The 19,129-nt window shown below is 40.3% G+C and overlaps 3 protein-coding genes across 9 annotated transcripts in view; all 3 read left to right on the forward strand.

Moving 5' to 3' along the window:
• The window catches only part of LOC110452271 (A-kinase anchor protein 9-like), a 16,098-nt gene extending 8,328 nt beyond the window's left edge, over positions 1-7,770 (forward strand). The window contains exons 4-11 of the mRNA XM_021500673.1: positions 1,508-1,627; positions 2,402-2,587; positions 2,983-3,180; positions 3,575-3,760; positions 5,533-5,706; positions 6,687-6,854; positions 7,085-7,228; positions 7,597-7,770. Coding sequence (XP_021356348.1) covers positions 1,508-1,627; positions 2,402-2,587; positions 2,983-3,180; positions 3,575-3,760; positions 5,533-5,706; positions 6,687-6,854; positions 7,085-7,228; positions 7,597-7,770 — 1,350 coding nt within the window. The remainder of the gene's footprint in view (positions 1-1,507; positions 1,628-2,401; positions 2,588-2,982; positions 3,181-3,574; positions 3,761-5,532; positions 5,707-6,686; positions 6,855-7,084; positions 7,229-7,596) is intronic.
• An 806-nt stretch (positions 7,771-8,576) lies between these two features.
• Positions 8,577-19,129, forward strand: part of LOC110452281 (A-kinase anchor protein 9-like) — a 54,611-nt gene continuing 44,058 nt past the window's right edge. For all 7 annotated transcript variants that reach the window (XM_021500695.1, XM_021500697.1, XM_021500698.1 and 4 more), the window contains exons 1-10: positions 8,577-8,614; positions 10,112-10,204; positions 10,644-10,763; positions 10,942-11,058; positions 11,400-11,513; positions 11,964-14,228; positions 14,603-14,812; positions 15,137-15,547; positions 17,771-17,995; positions 18,780-19,062. In XM_021500695.1, coding sequence (XP_021356370.1) covers positions 10,187-10,204; positions 10,644-10,763; positions 10,942-11,058; positions 11,400-11,513; positions 11,964-14,228; positions 14,603-14,812; positions 15,137-15,547; positions 17,771-17,995; positions 18,780-19,062 — 3,763 coding nt within the window. In that variant the 5' untranslated portion in view covers positions 8,577-8,614; positions 10,112-10,186. The remainder of the gene's footprint in view (positions 8,615-10,111; positions 10,205-10,643; positions 10,764-10,941; positions 11,059-11,399; positions 11,514-11,963; positions 14,229-14,602; positions 14,813-15,136; positions 15,548-17,770; positions 17,996-18,779; positions 19,063-19,129) is intronic.
• Positions 8,815-9,855, forward strand: LOC110452273 (probable serine/threonine-protein kinase clkA). The gene has a single exon (XM_021500674.1). The coding sequence runs from the start codon at positions 8,815-8,817 to the stop codon at positions 9,853-9,855; it is 1,041 nt and encodes a 346-aa protein (XP_021356349.1).

Raw genomic sequence — 19,129 nt, forward strand, 5'->3', positions numbered from 1 at the left:
AGTGTTATATAGGTAAACACTACAGTCACACATCAGAGTGTTATATAGGTAAAAACTACAGTCACACATCAGTGTTATATAGGTAAAAACTAGTCACACATCAGAGTGTTATATAGGTAAAAGCTACAGTCACACATCAGTGTTATATAGGTAAAAACTACAGTCACACATCAGTGTTATATAGGTAAAATCTACAGTCACAAATCAGAGTGTTATTTAGGTAAACACTACAGTCACACATCAGAGTGTTATATAGGTAAAAACTACAGTCACACATCAGTGTTATATAGGTAAAATCTACAGTCACAAATCAGAGTGTTATTTAGGTAAACACTACAGTCACACATCAGAGTGTTTTATAGGTAAAAACTACAGTCACACATCAGAGTGTTATATAGGAAAAAACTACAGACACACATCAGTGTTATATAGGTAAAAACTACAGTCACACATCAGAGTTGTGTGAATGGTAGAAATTCACCTGGTATTAATACAGCAACTTTATTCCTAAATAGTCCTAAGTTCCTAAATAGTCCTGAGTTACTTAATAGTCCTAAGTTACTAAATAGTCCTGAGTTCCTAAATAGTCCAGAGTTCCTATATAGTCCTGAGTTACTTAATAGTCCTAAGTTACTAAATAGTCCTAAGTTCCTAAATAGTCCTGAGTTACTTAATAGTCCTGAGTTCCTAAATAGTCCTGGGTTACTTAATAGTCCTTAGTTACTAAATAGTCCTAAGTTACTAAATAGTCCTGAGTTCCTAAATAGTCCTAAGTTCCTAAATAGTCCTGAGTTACTAAATAGTCCTGAGTTCCTAAATAGTCCTAAGTTACTTACTATCTTCAGTTCCTCAATAGTCCTGAGTTACTAAATAGTCCTAAGTTCCTAAATAGTCCTAAGTTACTTACTATCTTCAGTTCCTCAATAGTCCTGAGTTCCTAAATAGTCCTGAGTTACTAAATAGTCCTAAGTTCCTAAATAGTCCTGAGTTACTTAATAGTCCTAAGTTACTAAATAGTTCTGAGTTCCTAAATAGTCCTGAGTTACTTAATAGTCCTTAGTTACTTACTATCTTCAGTTCCTCAATAGTCCTGAGTTCCTAAATAGTCCTAAGTTACTGTATTTATCCTGCATTAAGCCCAGGGACCCCACCAACTACATAATCTCTAATACAAATGATGTAATTTAACTTAGGGGGTGGGCTAATTGCAGGACAATGAAATAACCTTTTTTAACATTGACCTGGGTGGGTTTCTCACCAGGCATGGACTTATTGCCAGGTCACAAGATACTCTGTATCAGACACATGTATATTCATCCAAGCTCTGTACAATGGGAAGCTGTTAGGATAATGGAAACATTTTAGATAAACAACGCTTTGATATATCAAAATTATATTGCTGTGAAGTAAACTGCTGGAGGTTTAAAAATAGGTTTTGAAATATGCATGGTGTTCAAAAACACAAGTTAATAATATTATTCAACTGTATTAAAATCATTGTTCACAGGAAGAAGCTATAGAAAGGGAGAAAGAAAGAGAGGATTTCCAGAGAGAGATAGGGAATTGGGAACAAAAAATCCTAGAAAGTCAGAAGGAGAAGAAGGTGGAAACCAGGCTACAACGAGAAGTAAGTTTAGTATTATACCTCTGGCCTTAACGACAGGTAAGTTTAGTATTGTACCTCTGGCCTTAACGACAGGTAAGTTTAGTATTATACCTCTGGCCTTTACGACAGGTAAGTTTAGTGTTGTACCTTTGGCCTTAACGACAGGTAAGTTTAGTATTGTACCCCTGGCCTTAACGACAGGTAAGTTTAGTATTATACCTCTGGCCTTTACGACAGGTAAGTTTAGTGTTGTACCTTTGGCCTTAACGTCAGGTAAGTTTCGTATTGTACCTCTGGCCTTAATGACGGGTAAGTTTAGTATTGTACCTCTGGCCTTAACGACAGGTAAGTTTAGTATTGTACCTCTGGCCTTAATGACAGGTAAGTTTAGTATTGTACACCTGGCCTTAACGACAGGTAAGTTTAGTATTGTACACCTGGCCTTAACGACAGGTAAGTTTAGTATTGTACACCTGGCCTTTTAAAAGTTTTGCATTGAACCTATAGCCTTGTTAAACAAACTCACCCACCTTTTTTTTTTTTTTAAATATGAAAATTATATTAACAATATTTATCACAATTTTAACTTCATGTTGAAGTAGCCCTCTTATTTAAAAATAGCAGAATGAAAACATCTTTTCAATATATCTCAATATTTAATTTGAAACTCTGACAAAAGTAAAAGCTGGTTGACCTCAAAAATAACAAATTCATTCTTGCTTTGGAGGGGGGGAAAAAGAAGAAAATAAGCTGTGGCTTTAGTTGCCTGGTTGTTAAGTTGTTTTTCCATGGTAGGTGGATGACCTGACAGAGCAGTTGCAGAGCCGCTTGGACCGTGACAGTGAATTTGTGGAGCAGACGGCACAACTCCAGCGTGACCTCCAGGACAAACAGATGAGTGCCGAGGACATGCGGGCCCTTGTCATACAGCAGGAAAAGGAACTCGAGGAGAGGAGTCGGATGGAAGATATACTCAGACAGGTAACATTTTAACAATTTCTGAGGTAAACTCAAAACTGGAAATAAAATATACATTACTGGGAATTCCTAATGATCACACTCCGATGATAGTTGTATACCAAAAAACTAGCGCTCACACTCGAATGATAATTATACACAAATACAAGTATTTCTACAAATAGAAAGGCAATTGAATAGGAATATTTACATTTAATTCATAATGGATCAAATGTCACTCCTACAGCGGGGTCTATGTAGACAAATATCAAATTATTTGAAACCTGCCTTTTGTGTTTGGTGGCAATTAATACTGTGTGTCAATTTAATGCGCAATTTTGGTGAGTTCACTTTCTTATTAGAAACTTAAGTACCTGGAATAGAAAGATAACATTAATCGTTTGGTATTTTTTGTGTAGAAATTACGGGAAATGGAGGATGAATTGTCTCAACAACATCAAGTTAACACTGAACTGTCAGAAATCATTAAACTCCCGCCCAATGTAGAGTCGGACGACGAGGAGACGTTAGAAACTCACGCTCCAAACGGAGGACGTAAGACTAACACACGACACCGACGCCTCCTGCCTTCACAGCTATCACTTCACCAAGAAGAGGTAAGTGTAAGGATCACATACCTCCAGGGTAATGACTGGACACAAACAAAGTCTATGTTGTTTTGATTATCCAGATTAATTCTTAGTGTTTGAACTTTTAATGATATTAGTCCTAAAATTAGAAATGGTAGCATATAAGTTCTCAGATTTATTATTTTTTTAATATGTAAATTTTGAGAATGACTGAAACTTTTTTCAATTTAAATAATTGAATTTTCTCATATTAAAATGGTGAAACTTTTGAACTATTTCATTTGAATGCTTGCAGAAGGCTATATATGGAAAAAAATATTCTCACATAGAATTAAATTTTACTCCCTTTCTGAAGATTGAGTAAATGGTAAAATATAGTAGATGCAGATGTGAGTTTTGAACTCCTGACTTTCTCTGACAGGAATTACTCCACGAGAAGGAGGCGTTACAGCACCGAGTGGAGCAGCAGCTGAAGCAGATCTCAGCCCTAGAGAATCAACTGGACGCGATGAGGCACCGTGGGAGTCTGGGCGAGGACAGTCAGGCAGCTACACTTCAAAGACAGCTGGAAAGACAGACAGAGTTCGTGGAGACTCGTGATAGACAGGTAGGTGATTGGGTGGAGGTAGATAATCAGTGACAAATAGGGCAGGGTGTAGGTGATTTGGACAAGGTAGATAATCAGTGACAAATAGGGCAAGGTGTAGGTGATTGGGTGGAGGTAGATAATCAGTGACAAATGGGGCAAGGTGTAGGTGATTGGTTGGGGGTAGATAATCAGTGACAAATAGGGAAAGGTGTAGGTGATTGGGTGGAGGTAGATAATCAGTGACAAATGGGGCAAGGTGTAGGTGATTGGGTGGAGGTAGATCATCAGTGACAAATGGGGCAAAGTGTAGGTGATTGGTTGGGGGTAGATAATCAGTGACAAATAGGGCAAGGTGTAGGTGATTGGTTGGAGGCAGATAATCAGTGACAAATAGGGAAAGGTGTAGGTGATTGGGGGGAGGGAGATAATCAGTGACAAATGGGGCAAGGTGTAGGTGATTGGTTGGGGGTAGGTAATCAGTAAGGTGTAGGTGATTGGTTGGGGGAAGATAATCAGTGACAAATAGGGAAAGGTGTAGGTGATTGGGGGGAGGGAGATAATCAGTGACAAATGGGGCAAGGTGTAGGTGATTGGGTGGAGGTAGATCATCAGTGACAAATAGGGCAAGGTGTAGGTGATTGGGTGGAGGTAGATAATCAGTAAGGTGTAGGTGATTGGTTGGGGGTAGATAATCAATAACAAATAGGGCAAGGTGTAGGTGATTGGTTGGAGGTAGATAATCAGTGACAAATAGGGAAAGGTGTAGGTGATTGGGTGGAGGTAGATAATCAGTAAGGTGTAGGTGATTGGGTGGGAGTAGATAATCAGTAAGGTGTAGGTGATTGGGTGGGAGTAGATAATCAGTAAGGTGTAGGTGATTGGGTGGGAGTAGATAATCAGTAAGGTGTAGGTGATTGGGTGGGGGTAGATTATCAGTGACAAATAGGGAAAGGTGTAGGTGATTGGGTGGAGGTAGATTATCAGTGACAAATAGGGAAAGGTGTAGGTGATTGGTTGAGGGTAGATAATCAGTAAGGTGTAGGTGATTGGGTGGGGGTAGATTATTAGTAAGGTGTAGGTGATTGGGTAGGGGTAGATAATCAGTAAGGGGTAGGTGATTGGGTGGGGGTAGATTATTAGTAAGGTGTAGGTGATTGGGGAGGGGTAGATTATCAGTTAGGTGTAGGTGATTGGGTTTGGGTAGATAATCCGTAAGGTGTAGGTGATTGGGTGGAGGTAGATAATCAGTGACAAATGGGGCAAGGTGTAGGTGATTGGGTGGGGGTAGATTATGAGTAAGGTGTAGGTGATTGGGGGGGGGTAGATTATCAGTAAGGTGTGGGTGATTGGGTGGGGGTAGATTATCAGTAAGGTGTAGGTGATTGGGTGGGGGTAGATTATCAGTAAAGTGTAGGTGATTGGGTGGGGTCATGACCTCATTTAGGGGGGGTCAGGTAGAAGAGGGTTATGTACCCCAAAGGAAGGAAAGCTGAGCTTTTCTACTATTTTGGGAGCAGGGCAGCATTCCCTGAGTGAAGAGGTGTGGTTATGGAAACGGGATGTAAAAGAGGCTGAAGAAGTTGCACTTGGGAGGTATTGTTAATGATGAAGGACATATGACTGATGGGAATTAGTGTAGCCGATTAGGGGGTGGGGTGACAGAAGGTAGGCCTGGCAGAAGGGGGTATGACTTGTGTTTGAGGATAAGACTTAAAAGGGGATGTGAATCTTCTTTTGTAGTAAATTCATTCTCACAATCCATTCACAGAAGTGTTTTGTTTTTTATCCAGTTGGAAGAGCAAAAAGAACAGATTGAAGATTTAGCTGGTCAACTGGTCAATAAGGAGCGCCTCATACAGCAACTGTCTGACCACATTGAGTCAACAGATAGGCCAGAGGTCACAAGTCAGCCTGGCCGTGACATGGTCATCGAGAAACTACAGGATGAGAATATGGAGATGACGGTAGGAGCACTCATTCAGAGAATATATAATAAGTATAAGCACTGATTCAGTGACTTACTCACTGGCAAAACTGTGTTACATACCGTAACAGCATACAGTGAAAGGCCCAGTCAGTGTTAGTGATCTGTGTCAACCCAGCTGTACACTATCTTGTTTGTGATCTGTGTCGTCCCAGCTGTACACTATCTTGTTTGTGATCTGTGTTGTCCCAGCGGTACACTATCTTGTTTGTGATCTGTGTCATCCCAGCCGTACACTATCTTGTTTGTGATCTGTGTCGTCCCAGCCGTATACTATCTTGTTTGTGATCTGTGTCGTCCCAGCGGTACACTATCTTGTTTGTGATCTGTGTCATCCCAGCTGTACACTATCTTGTTTGTGATCTGTGTCGTCCCAGCTGTACACTATCTTGTTTGGACTTTAGGTTTTGTCCAATTGCTCTAATACTAAAAGTCGAGCACTCCTCAAACTTTCTATATGGACACAGCTCGAGTAACATTGTATCAAGTGTAGGTCACAGTCACCTTCACAGGCTTTGGCTGTCAATGGTGTAGTCCTATTTCCTAAATTATCAGTTTGCATTTAGTTACATTTCCAGCTATGCAGTGGCTATATGTATAGTTACCAATCCTTTTCTAGCTTTCCTCTTTAATTTCAGAGGTACCTGTACATTTTAAATTGCATGTAAATTATCAGTTTGCAGATAACATTTATGATTTCCTATTAGGTTTGACCTAATATTATGTATTGTATGCAGTGTTTTGGCGAATGCTAGTACAAACTTGACTTGGTGTCAGTTAAGTTCCTCCGGTTTGGACTGTTGGAATGGAATAATACATATACTCCGACAAAAAATGTTAATGTGTAACTTGAAAAAGATAAAGAAAAAACCTTGCCTTTTTTTAACTTTGAAGACTGAATTTTGGTTTGTAACAACAGCTGTTGTAATTATTATCAGTGCTTTTTTTTCCTGATGACAGACCAAGATCAAATCCCTCCAGAATAAAATTGCCTCCATGCCAATGCCTGTCCTGAACCAGAGTCTGATCATGGAAAAGAACCAAGAGATAGACCATCTTAATAACCAGATAGAACAGCTCAACTATGAAATTGAACGTCTCCGTTCTGGACAGGAAATAGCCAGACTGGTAAGTCTGACACAACTCAATTGTGAGTTCTGTCTTTGATGGTGAGAGATTGTTGGGGAGATTGTTTAAAACCTGGCTTTAGATGTCTCATTGCTATATAAGCACACTGTTAAATACAAGGTAACATAAACATGTATTCACATCAGGAATAGGAAAGGGGGTTAGTACTGTTCTAGTTAAAAATCATGTTGGTAAATGTTGATATTGTTGGGGTTTTTTTTATTCTGCAGCAGGCAGAAGTTGATCGCCAACAAGCAGAGTTGGAGCAGTCTAAGTCAGACATTCAGTTTCTAAGAGCTTCTCAAGCATCTACATTCTCTGGTGATGGGTCTGATATTGAGGCTCCTGGAGTCACTGACTCATTCAGTGAAGTGGTAGCTACTGATACATGTAACAGCATCACATGATTCATGGATAGATTTTCAAAATGATATAATCTCTCCTTATTCTATGATGTTGTTGCTTATAAATTATTCAAGGACCCGATACATGGTGGGTTTTTTTGTCTGTTGGTTGATCTGTGTGTAAACCATCTTGGTTAGATTAATCATCTAGCTTTATGACTTCAGTTTGAGAAGTCCAACATCATCACAACTCATATATAGGTACAGCCTTAGAGTATTACATCAATTACTAATGTACGACACTGTGAGCTAAATCTTCCTCTGGTTTAGCACCATTTAATTAAAATGGGGGTTGATGTTATATGTGGGATTTCTAGTACATTACTGTCCTGTTACAGACCAACCTCCAACAGGAGATAGAGGACTCGTTCGCCCTGAAGTATCGGGAGGAGACGGAGGAGATCCGTGGGGAACTTCAGAAGTCAAAGTCTGAGCTAGATGAACGAGAGGAGGATGTTGCCGGCCTACGACAAGATTTAGAAACTTTACGTAACACAGACCAGGTACTATAGGGGAGGTTACTCCGTTTGAATGAAATATCAAGCCTTGTTAATGAAACCATCTTCCATCCCAACTGAGCATAGCAAGATTATTACAACAAATAGAAAAACAGATATCTTTCCCCAACACACAGATAGCATTCATGGAGGGTATATGAGATTAAAATAAAAAAGAAAGAAATATTTCCCCAAAATATTGACTTATGAATAGAAAAGGTAAGTATGTCCCCTTAAACAACTCCAGTGATGACTACATTACTGACAACTACAGTGACGACTACATTACTGACAACTACAGGGATGACTACATTACCGACAACTACAGTGACGAATACATTACTGACAACTACAGTCACAACTACAGTGACGACTACATTCCTGACAACTACAGTGACTACTTCATTACTTACAACTACAGTGACGACTACAGTGATGACTACATTACCGACAACTACAGTGACGACTACCTTACTGACAACTACAGTGACGACAACATTACTGACAACTACAGTGGTGACTACATTACTGACTTCCATCCCAACTGAGCATAGCAAGATTATTACAACAGATAGAAAAACAGATATCTTTCCCCAACACACAGATAGCATTCATGGAGGGTATATGAGATTAAAATAAAAAAGAAAGAAATATTTACCCAAAATATTGACTTATGAATAGAAATGGTAAGTATGTCCCCTTAAACAACTCCGGTGATGGCTACATTACTGACACCTACAGTGACGACTACATTACCGACAACTATAGTGACGACTACATTACTGACAGCTACAGTGACAACTACATTACTGACACCGGCCTACGACAAGATTTAGAAACTTTACGTAACACAGACCAGGTACTATAGGGGAGGTTACTCCGTTTGAATGAAATATCAAGCCTTGTTAATGAAACCATCTTCCATCCCAACTGAGCATAGCAAGATTATTACAACAGATAGAAAAACAGATATCTTTCCCCAACACACAGATAGCATTCATGGAGGGTATATGAGATTAAAATAAAAAAGAAAGAAATATTTACCCAAAATATTGACTTATGAATAGAAAAGGTAAGTATAACCCCTTAAACAACTCCAGTGATGGCGACATTACTGACAACTACAGTGGGGACTACATTACTGACAACTACACTGATGACAGCAATACTGATAACTCCAGTGACGACTACATTACTGACATCTACAGTGACAACTACAGTGATGACTACATTACTGACAACTACCGTGACGACTACATTGCTGACAACTACGGTGACGAGTACATTACTGACAACAACAGTGACGACTACATTACTGATAACTATAGTGACGACTACATTACTGACAGCTACAGTGACAACTACATTACTGCCAACTACAGTGATGACAGCAATACTGACAACTCCAGTGACGACTACATTACTGACAGCTACAGTGACAACTACATTACTTACAACTACAGTGACAACTACATCACTGACAACTACAGTGACGACAGCATTACTGACAACTACAGTGAAAACTACATTACTGACAACTACAATGACGACAGCATTACTGACAACTACAGTGATGACAGTAATACTGACAACTCCAGTGACGACTACATTACTGAAAACTACAGTGACGACTACATTTCTGACAACTACAGTGACGACTGCATTACTGACAACTACAGTGACGACAGCATTACTGACAACTACAGTGATAACTACATTACTGACAACTACAGGGACAACTACAGTGATGAGTACATTACTGACAACTACAGTCACAACTACAGTGACGACTACAGTGATGACTACATTACTGACAGCTACAGTGACAACTACATTACTTACAACTACAGTGACGACTACAGTGATGACTACATTACAGACAACTACAGTGACAACTACATTACTGACAACTACAGTGACAACTACAGTGATGACTACATTACTGACAACTACAGTGACAACTACATTACTGACAACTACAGTGATGACAGCAATACTGACAACTCCAGTGACGACTACATTACTGACAACTACAGTGACGACTACATTACTGACAACTACAATTTTGATTGCTCTCATTGTTTTTACTTCAGATTTTGATAATGTAGTAGTCCTAGTCAGTATTTCTGTCTATGTATTCATATAGAAACTCTATTTATTTTACAACAATTATGAAAAAAGTTTTTACAACTTATATTAATCACTCTTGTTGGCCCGGATGTTAGCGGGTGGGGGTCTTATTGTGGGAGGAAACCGGAGTACCTGGAGAAAACCTGTGGTTCGGCCAAGTGAGCCCCCGTACCTTTCTATCATTTCTGTCTATCAGTCAACAACAACAGTATAACTTTATTTTCAGAATAAAATCCTGGAGTTGACAGAAATTGTTAAACAGAAACAAGCAGAAATTTCATTTTTAAAAGAAAGCCAGACGATGACACCAAAAGCAAAGGTAAAGCTGACCTGTTACAGAGTGTTAATGATCAAGTTTGACCAGTCAGAGGTCTAACATAACCGAGCGTTAATGATAAAGTTTGACCAGTAAGAGGTCTAACATAACCGAGTGTTAATGATCAAGTTTGACCAGTCAGAGGTCTAATGTAACCAGGTGTTAATGATCAAGTTTGACCAGTCAGAGGTCTAACTAAACGAGTTGTGGCATGTTAGTAGGTACAGGTGCCAAGCCTCCGGACAACTTGTGTCAGGCTATGTATTATCTCGTTACATATAGAAATGTAAATGGTTTTAAAACTGTGCATTCGCTTTTGAATTCAGATTATAGAGTAAAATTTCAACTCATTTCTGGCTGAATTATGAGGAGCAATGGTTGTGTATAAAAATAGCAGAAAGTTGTATTTAGTTCTAACTGATTACATTTACATTGTTACCAGGCTGATCCTAGCAGTCTTGACCATGCCCAGCTAGTCCAGGAAAAGGAGAGCCAGATTGATCAGATGACCATTCAGATAGAGTCACTGAACTCAGAGGTGGAAAGTCTGAATGATTTCCAGGTAAGGGAGATAACTTGCCAGACAGTATCTGTCTACATTCACAAGAAAATATTTAAAAAGTAAAAAAAAAAAAGTTAAAAAAAATGACATAATTATTCTGTAAAGTATGGTTTTCCAGATATTTATTGCTTCGCCAGTAATGGGGAAATGTGTGACCTGGAAGTGCCTTATATTGCAGACAAAGTTGTCAGAGGATTTTGACTTAGTACAATCCATGCTTGAGGAAAAAGAGCGAGACATTGACCTTCTCACCAAAGAACTCACAGAGAAGTCTGCTGAAAGTCCCAGTACCCTTGTAAGTTTTCAGTGGGAATTTCTGTTAAAATGGGAGGAAAAAAAATGAATACGCCAGTTAAGATACAGATCTTGTGAATTTCATTTACTGTGCAGCACTTATAATTCCCCACAACAATCAGAGGGATGGGGGTTATTCTGGAATTGGGTTGTCTTTTTTTCTGTCTGTTTTTGACGACTTGTTGGACACACCACTGCTTACCTACATTTTGTAATTTCAGCACACATGATAAGTACCTCAGATAGTGGTGAGCTTTCCTTAATATCAATATTTTTTGGGGAATGATGTCACAATGTTACAAGGAATATATTTACAAGATGTATTTATGTATTCTTCTGCAGACTGCGCTGGAACTGGAAATAACTAGACTCCAAAGGGATGTTAAAGAACGGAACAATGTGATTGATGAGAAGGCCGAGGAAATGTATCTTCTTAATGAGAAACTAGAACAGCAGGTGAGGTATCTTCTTAATGGGTAACTAGAACAGCAGGTGAGGTATCTTCTTAATGAGAAGCTAGAACAGCAGGTGAGGTATCTTCTTAATGAGTAACTAGAACAGCAGGTGAGGTATCTTCTTAATGAGAAACTAGAACAGCAGGGGAGGTATCTTCTTAATGAGTAACTAGAACAGCAGGTGAGGTATCTTTTTAATGAGAAACTAGAAAAGCAAGTGAGATATCTTCTTAATGAGAAACTAGAACAGCAGGTGAGGTATCTTCTTAATGAGAAACTAGAACAGCTGGTAAGGCATCACTCTACCCAACATCTTCATCTGTTAAATCATAGCTTCAATTGAAATTCAATACAGTCACATTCAATCATTCCGGATCATAAAATACCAGAGGTAAGGAACATCAGCCTATCACATACTCTTGACATACAGTTTCTATTTGATGATTTCCAGGAGACAACACTGACAGATTTGAAGTCTCAGCTGGAAGAGAAAGTTTCCACTGGAGAGGCCTCACAGGAAGTCCAGTGTCTTCAACAGGAGAAGGAGGTTGTCATCAATGACAGGGACCAACAGATTGCCAAGCTAGAAGAACAACTTGATACTGTCCAGGAACATCTGAAGATTGCAGAAAATCTACAGAGGAAACTTGAAGAAGCTGGACTGTTGGGTCCTGACATTCTTTTGAAGGAGAAGAATGCAGAGATCCAGTCTCTTCGGGAAGAAGTGTCAGCTTTAAAGAAGAAACTTGAAGCTGTGACTGGCGATCAGATGCATCAGGAAGAAGTGGCAGCTTTAAAGGAGAAGCTTGAAGCTTTGACTGGAGATCAGGAGCCAGAAAGTTTGCAGAGAGGACAGGAGGAGCTCACAGTGCATATAAAGGAGCTTGAGGCTATAATACTTAGGAATGAGACTCAAATTTCTCTTCAAACTGAGGAAATGTTAGAGCTTAGGAATGAGCTTGAGGCTACAAAAAAGAGAGAGGAAGATGAGCTGATGCATCACCAAGCGGAGATTGGGATGTTTAAGAAAGAGCTTAACTCGCAGTCTAGTGAAGCAGAGATAACTGAGCTACGGATGGCAGGGCTCGAAGACAAACTCCAGGGTGGAGAGGGGCAAGATGTGACCGAGTTGAGAAGGGAAATAACTTGTCTGAATGAAGAGACCGTGGCAAAGGATGAAGAGTTACAGATATTGCGGAAGGAAGTGACAAATCTGAGGCAGGAGGAGACTGCTGATACAGAGTTAGAGCTGGAAAGTCTCCGAGGGGAAGTCGTCCAACTCAAACAGGACCTCCATGTTGCCAGGTCTAGTGAAGTTGGGACACGCCAAGGGGACATAGATGGAGTGTCCTTGGAGCTACCTACTCAGGGAAGCCATCAGATTCTAGTGCCAGAGAGTGTAGGTACAGTCTCCCAGGGTAAACAGGTTGGATTGGTACCCCAAACAAATGTTCCTGAGACTGAGCCTTGTGAAGTATTTGAGGAGCAGATTCTCCCACAGACTTTGGAGAGAATCCGTGGTCCTCCAATAAGTCGTGCTGTGGAGGAGACAATCCAGGCTCTGAAAGAAAAAGTCTGCAGTCTAGAAAACGAAGTTGCCAGCTACAAAACTCTAGAAGAGAAAATGCCAAGTACCTCAAGCGGGATATCCTCAGATGAAAGATCCCAGGCTCTGGAGGGAAGGGTTGTACAGCTTGAGCAGGAGCTTGACATGTACAGAGGTCTAGAGGCGAGTCAGGTGGTGGAGGATCTAAAAGAGAAAGACGAGGAAATTTCAATCCTTCGTGAGGCCCTCAATGCAATGAAGAGTGGGGAGGATGACCTCAACAGCCTTTTACGAGAGAAAGATGACAGCCTCATCGAAATGGGGGGTAAGCTGGAAAGCATTAGGGCTGAAGGAGAGGTATCGGAGAGTGACAAGCTTCTTCAGGATAAAATTGCACAGGTGATCCGTCTCCAGCAGGAGCTTGTGAGTATCAGACAAGAAATGGAGAGCAAGGCAAAGGCAGACATTTCAACGGTGGAAGAACAATTGGCTAAAAGTCACGAAGAAGGGCGACATCTCCATGATGAAGTTGAATGGCTTCAGCAACAAGTGGACTCGCTAAGGGAAATGAAACTAAAAGAAGGTGACAGCTTGTTTGACTTTGAAGAGAAAGAGAAAATAATAGAAGACTTACAGCGGGAGGTCACAGAGCTCAGAGGTCAAGCCAGCGTGTGGAGTTCAGAGGTCATGTCAGACGGGCAACTTACAGAATCAACAGAGCAGAAAATGCATGAGGTTACTGCACACCTAGCCGCCAAGGAAAGTGAGTACAGGACACTACAGGAGCAGTACCTCAAGGTCACAGCACAGCTGTCGGACGCCATCACCACACTGCAACAGAAGGAGGAGAAGCTGTCGCAGACAACAGCACAGCTGTCAGAGCGTGAGGAACAGCTGCATTCCCTCCAGGGGGAGCTACAGCTCCTGCAACAGGAAGGCGACGAGAACCGCATACAGGAACTGATGTCTGAGCTACAAGAAGTTCGCCGTGAAAAAACTCTGCTCCAGAAAGAAAAGGATGCAGAGTTTGAGGACATGAAAGAGAAACTGACCCAGGCAGTGGAATTCAGTGAGGCACAGCTACAACTGGTGGAGGAGAAAGAAGAAGAGTATGTGAAACTGAAGCTGGAAATGCATCAAGCTAATGTAGACCACGACAGGCTTGTTAAGGTATTAGTACAACAGTTACATTTAAAGGTCATGGTTAAAGACTTTTCAAAGTAAGGGTTATGGGAGTTCCTTATTTAAAGTTTACTCTGTATTGTAAGGGTCATGTTGAGTTAAAGGTTAGAGGTCAGGCTTTTTGTCATGGTAAGAGTGACAGGAATATGGGTCACAAGAATAAGGACAAATTTCAGTATATTTAAAATTTTACACAAGAACATTATATTCAGCAATGGTTTATTGTGAAAAAAATCAATAACAGTTGTAACAGACATTTGTGAGGTCTCAGAATTTACGTTAATTGTCTCAATACTTTTTTTACACTAGAACATCTGATAAATATAATTTGGTAGTATAAAATGGGTTTTGTTTGGTGTCAGGATCTGCACCAACAGCTGGAGAGGTCAGAGGCTGAGAGAGAGGATGAGGTCACAAGTCTGAAAAATACTGCCAACATGGCTCATGCTAAGCAAGCCAAGGTCATTAGTGACCTTCAGAACCAGAATCAGCAGCTGCAGGCTGCCACAGAGTCGACTGTAGGAGGAGGGGACGCAGTAGCCACGGTAACTAACCTACAGACAGAAATCATGGTAAGACTAAAATCTTCAATGAATTGCTCTGTGTAATCTGTCTTTAAGTTATTTAGTCCACTTTTCATGTGCATCCTATAACTTGCTAAGCAGGTCTTGGTGTGACCTTAGCTGTATTGGGAACAAATTTTCCCTGAACAGAACAAAATGCTCATTCTTTATTTGTCTGCCCATCTAAAATAATGTTATAACTTTCAAATGTTGTCCAGGCAATTTATTTTGAATGGATGAATTTTTTTTTAAGAATGTTCATTTATGTAGTACAAAGAATTGCTAAAATATACATGCTGGATTCTGTCAAATAAAAGTTTGCTTCTTCTTCAGGAAAAGAACGAAGCTGTGGAAGTGTTGGAGAAAGAACTGGAGCAGACCAAACTTTGTGTAGAGGAGAAAGCTGAAGAGCTGGAGAGAGCTCGTACATCACAAGTGAGAAATGAAGAGGAGCTTGAGTCAAAGGCGCAGGAACTAGACTTGGTTTACGCTGATCTACATAACAGCAAGCAAAGCCTTAAAGCTACAGTTGAGGAGCTTGAGAGGAAAGCTCGGGAGCTGGAAACAAGGGCTCATGAGGTTTCCAAGCTCAGAGGGGAGCTTGATCAGTCATCAGGGATCGGACTGGACCTGGATATAGATGTCATTCCAGAACTGGCACAAAAACGAATCGACAGTCTTCAGATGGAGCTGAACGCGTCCAAGGCAGCTGTGTTGGACCTTCAACAGCAGGAAACCTCACAGGTTAGTGACTGTCAAATAGACTTTGGTCACTTATAGTCAGGATTGAGACTTTGTCACTTATAGTCAGGTTTGAGACTTTGGTCACTTATAGTCAAGATTGAGACTTTGTCACTTATAGTCAGGATTGAGACTTTGTCACTTATAGCCAGGATTGAGACTTTGGTCACTTACAGTCAGGACTAAGACTTTGGTCGCTGATAGTCAGGATTGCTGATTAGTGATCTGACTTGCACATATATAGTGTTGCTGCTGAAAGGACCAACCCTTTTCTTCCACAATTCCAGTTACCAATGGTATTGTTTGGTAGTAAACTCGCCCAAACTGTTTCTCCAACAGCTCCAGTAACTAAGAATATTACCCGGCAGTTCACATTTCCTTTATAAGGGCCCCACATCAGTGATCAGGGTGACCTATAGGAAGCGCAATGGCCATCAGTTTGTCTGTCCGTCAGTCCATCCACACTTTGGTTTCCCGAGATTAACACAGAATCGAAAAAACTGATCTTTTTGAAATTGGACAAAGTGATATACTGCAATATGTTAGAAAAGTTTCTAAAGACAAAGTTACTAAAAATAGACCGTCGAGGTACGGTCAGGGGCACATGGTGGGGCTCTTGCTAACCTGTCACTGTTCTAGTTTCACCTCGTGAATTTGACATTGTAAATGATCGTTGGTGCCAATGGTAAGGCTCACAGCGAGGATATGGCTGTCAGCCTTGTGTGATGGTGATATTTACACAGAGGATATGGCTGTCAGCCTTGTGTGATGGTGATATTTACACCGAGGATATGGCTGTCAGCCTTGTGTGATTGTGACATTTACACCAAGGATATGGCTGTCAGCCTTTTGTGATGGTGATATTCACACCGAGGACATGACTGTCAGCCTTGTGTGATGCTGATATTTACACCAAGGATATGACTGTCAGCCTGGTGTGATGGTGATATTTACACAGAGGATATGGCTGTCAGCCTTGTGTGATGGTGATATTTACACCGACGACATGACTGTCAGCCTGGTGTGATGGTGATATTTACACCAAGGATATGACTGTCAGCCTGGTGTGATGGTGATATTTACACCGACGACATGACTGTCAGCCTGGTGTGATGGTGATATTCACACTGACATTTGGTTATAATTACGTCACTGTCATCGTTATTGACCTTTGGTTGTAATTACGTCACTGTCATTGTTATTGACCTTTGATTGTAATTTTGTCAATGTCATCGTTATTGACCTTTGGTTGTAATTACGTCACTGTCATTGTTATTGCCCTTTGGTTGTAATTACGTCACTGTCATCGTTATTGACATTTGGTTGTAATTACGTCACTGTCATTGTTATTGACCTTTGGTTTTAATTACGTCACTGTCATCGTTATTGACCTTTGATTGTAATTACGTCACTGTCATCGTTATTGACCTTTGATTGTAATTACGTCACTGTCATCGTTATTGACATTTGGTTATAATTACGTCACTGTCATCGTTATTGACCTTTGGTTGTAATTACATCACTGTCATTGTTATTGACCTTTGATTGTAATTACGTCACTGTCATCGTTATTGACCTTTGGTTGTTATTATGTCACTGTCATTGTTATTGACCTTTGGTTGTAATTACGTCACTGTCATCGTTATTGACCTTTGGTTGTAATTACATCACTGTCATTGTTATTGACCTTTGGTTGTAATTACATCACTGTCATTGTTATTGACCTTTTATTGTAATTACGTCACTGTCATCGTTATTGACATTTGGTTATAATTACGTCACTGTCATCGTTATTGACCTTTGATTGTAATTATATCACTGTCATCGTTATTGACCTTTGGTTGTAATTATGTCACTGTCATTGTTATTGACCTTTGTTTGTAATTACGTCACTGTCATCGTTATTGACCTTTGATTGTAATTCTATCACTGTCATTGTTATTGTTATTGACACAGGTGGTCTCTTTATACAGGAAGTCTCTTAATAAATGTGGTCGCATGACCAGGTTTGACTGCATATGGTTAATCGATTTTCAGTAATACATATTTACACTGTGAGATCATTCCATAATTTTTCCCTACTCTTCAAAAATTATCACTTTTGTAGACAGTTCACTATAAAGATATTTTTCAGAAATGATGAAGGCTGTTAATACATTTGAGGCCTATCCCTTAAAATAAAATCATTGCTTATTACTACCTTGATATATCAATTCCCATTTTCAGAGGCGTGATACCAGCCAAGATCAGAGTGTTGACGAGAAGAAGAGGGAGCCACCTGTCCTCCGTCTCCGTAGTGACAGCCAGGAGAGTGAAGAAGACTTTGCAACACTAGACACCACCACACTGCGGCTGAAGATGGTGGCACTCACACAGGAGCTAAAGCAGACATCGTCAGAGCTGGAACTGTTCCGATCATCATCGTCACTCACAGCTAAAGACTACGTCAGGGTGAGTTCAGACAAAGACTACGTCAGGGTGAGTTCAGACAAAGACTTTGTTAGGGTGAGTTCAGACAAAGACTTCGTTAGGGTGAGTTCAGACAAAGACTTCGTCAGAGTGAGTTCAGACAAAGACTATGTCACAGTGAGTTCAGACAAAGACTATGTCAGGGTGAGTTGTTTTGGACAAAGATGATGTCATTAATCTTAAGTGTAATGATACAATATGACCTTGATTTGTCTCCACCCTTTGTACGAACAAGTTCACGTGTCATCATCTTATTTGGCTAGAGATTATCCTTTCACATTTATGTACCCTTTGTAATGCAAAACATAGGAAAAGTCATATGTCTGATTGAGAACAGTTACACAAATATCCCATCTTGGGCCCCGGTAAACCCCTTCTCACTATGTCACAGAAATGTACGTGTACAAAACTAACTCACACAATGACGATTGTGATCAGCACTGGAATATGAAATAGAGACAGGACTGAAGTTCATCAGCTGAAGCATTCCAAATATTGACAATAGTAAGCATCAGTAATAACTCTGCTGAACAGACAAATCTACCTTACTTATTAGGACGGAGGTTGATACACTAACACATACTATCTGTACTACGCCAGTAAGTTTATTTCTTGCCAGCCATACTCTCACCACAAAACTGTAATACAGAAATATTGGTGTCCTGTCCAATCAATTTCTACATTACAGACTTTGTGTATTTTACTCGAGTCCCATACTGTATTATGTTGATGTTTAATTGTTTAGTGTTTATCTTCCTGTCTACAGAAAGTGATGGAGTTAAGGGAGGAGCTATCCCATCAGCACCAGCGTCATATACACGACATACAAGAGCGTGCACGTCACGAGACCGACACCACACTCATGCAGCTGCGAATTCGCTATGACGACGAGATTGAGCACCTGAGAGTACTACACAAGAAGGAACTTGAGAACAAGATCGGAGAAGTCAGGCGTGACTTGGCCAAAGAACATAAGACAGAAATTAACAGATTAGTCGCACGCCAAAAACAGGAAATGGAACTGGCCAAGGTCAAGGACCCCGTCCTAGGTGTGTAGGGGTTGTACAAGATATCAATGATGGGAGGGCTCATCTGAGTTGGAAGGGGAATAAGACT

This window comes from Mizuhopecten yessoensis, unplaced genomic scaffold (genome assembly GCF_002113885.1).
Source record: "Mizuhopecten yessoensis strain PY_sf001 unplaced genomic scaffold, ASM211388v2 scaffold6523, whole genome shotgun sequence".
In the NCBI taxonomy this organism is placed as follows: domain Eukaryota; kingdom Metazoa; phylum Mollusca; class Bivalvia; order Pectinida; family Pectinidae; genus Mizuhopecten; species Mizuhopecten yessoensis.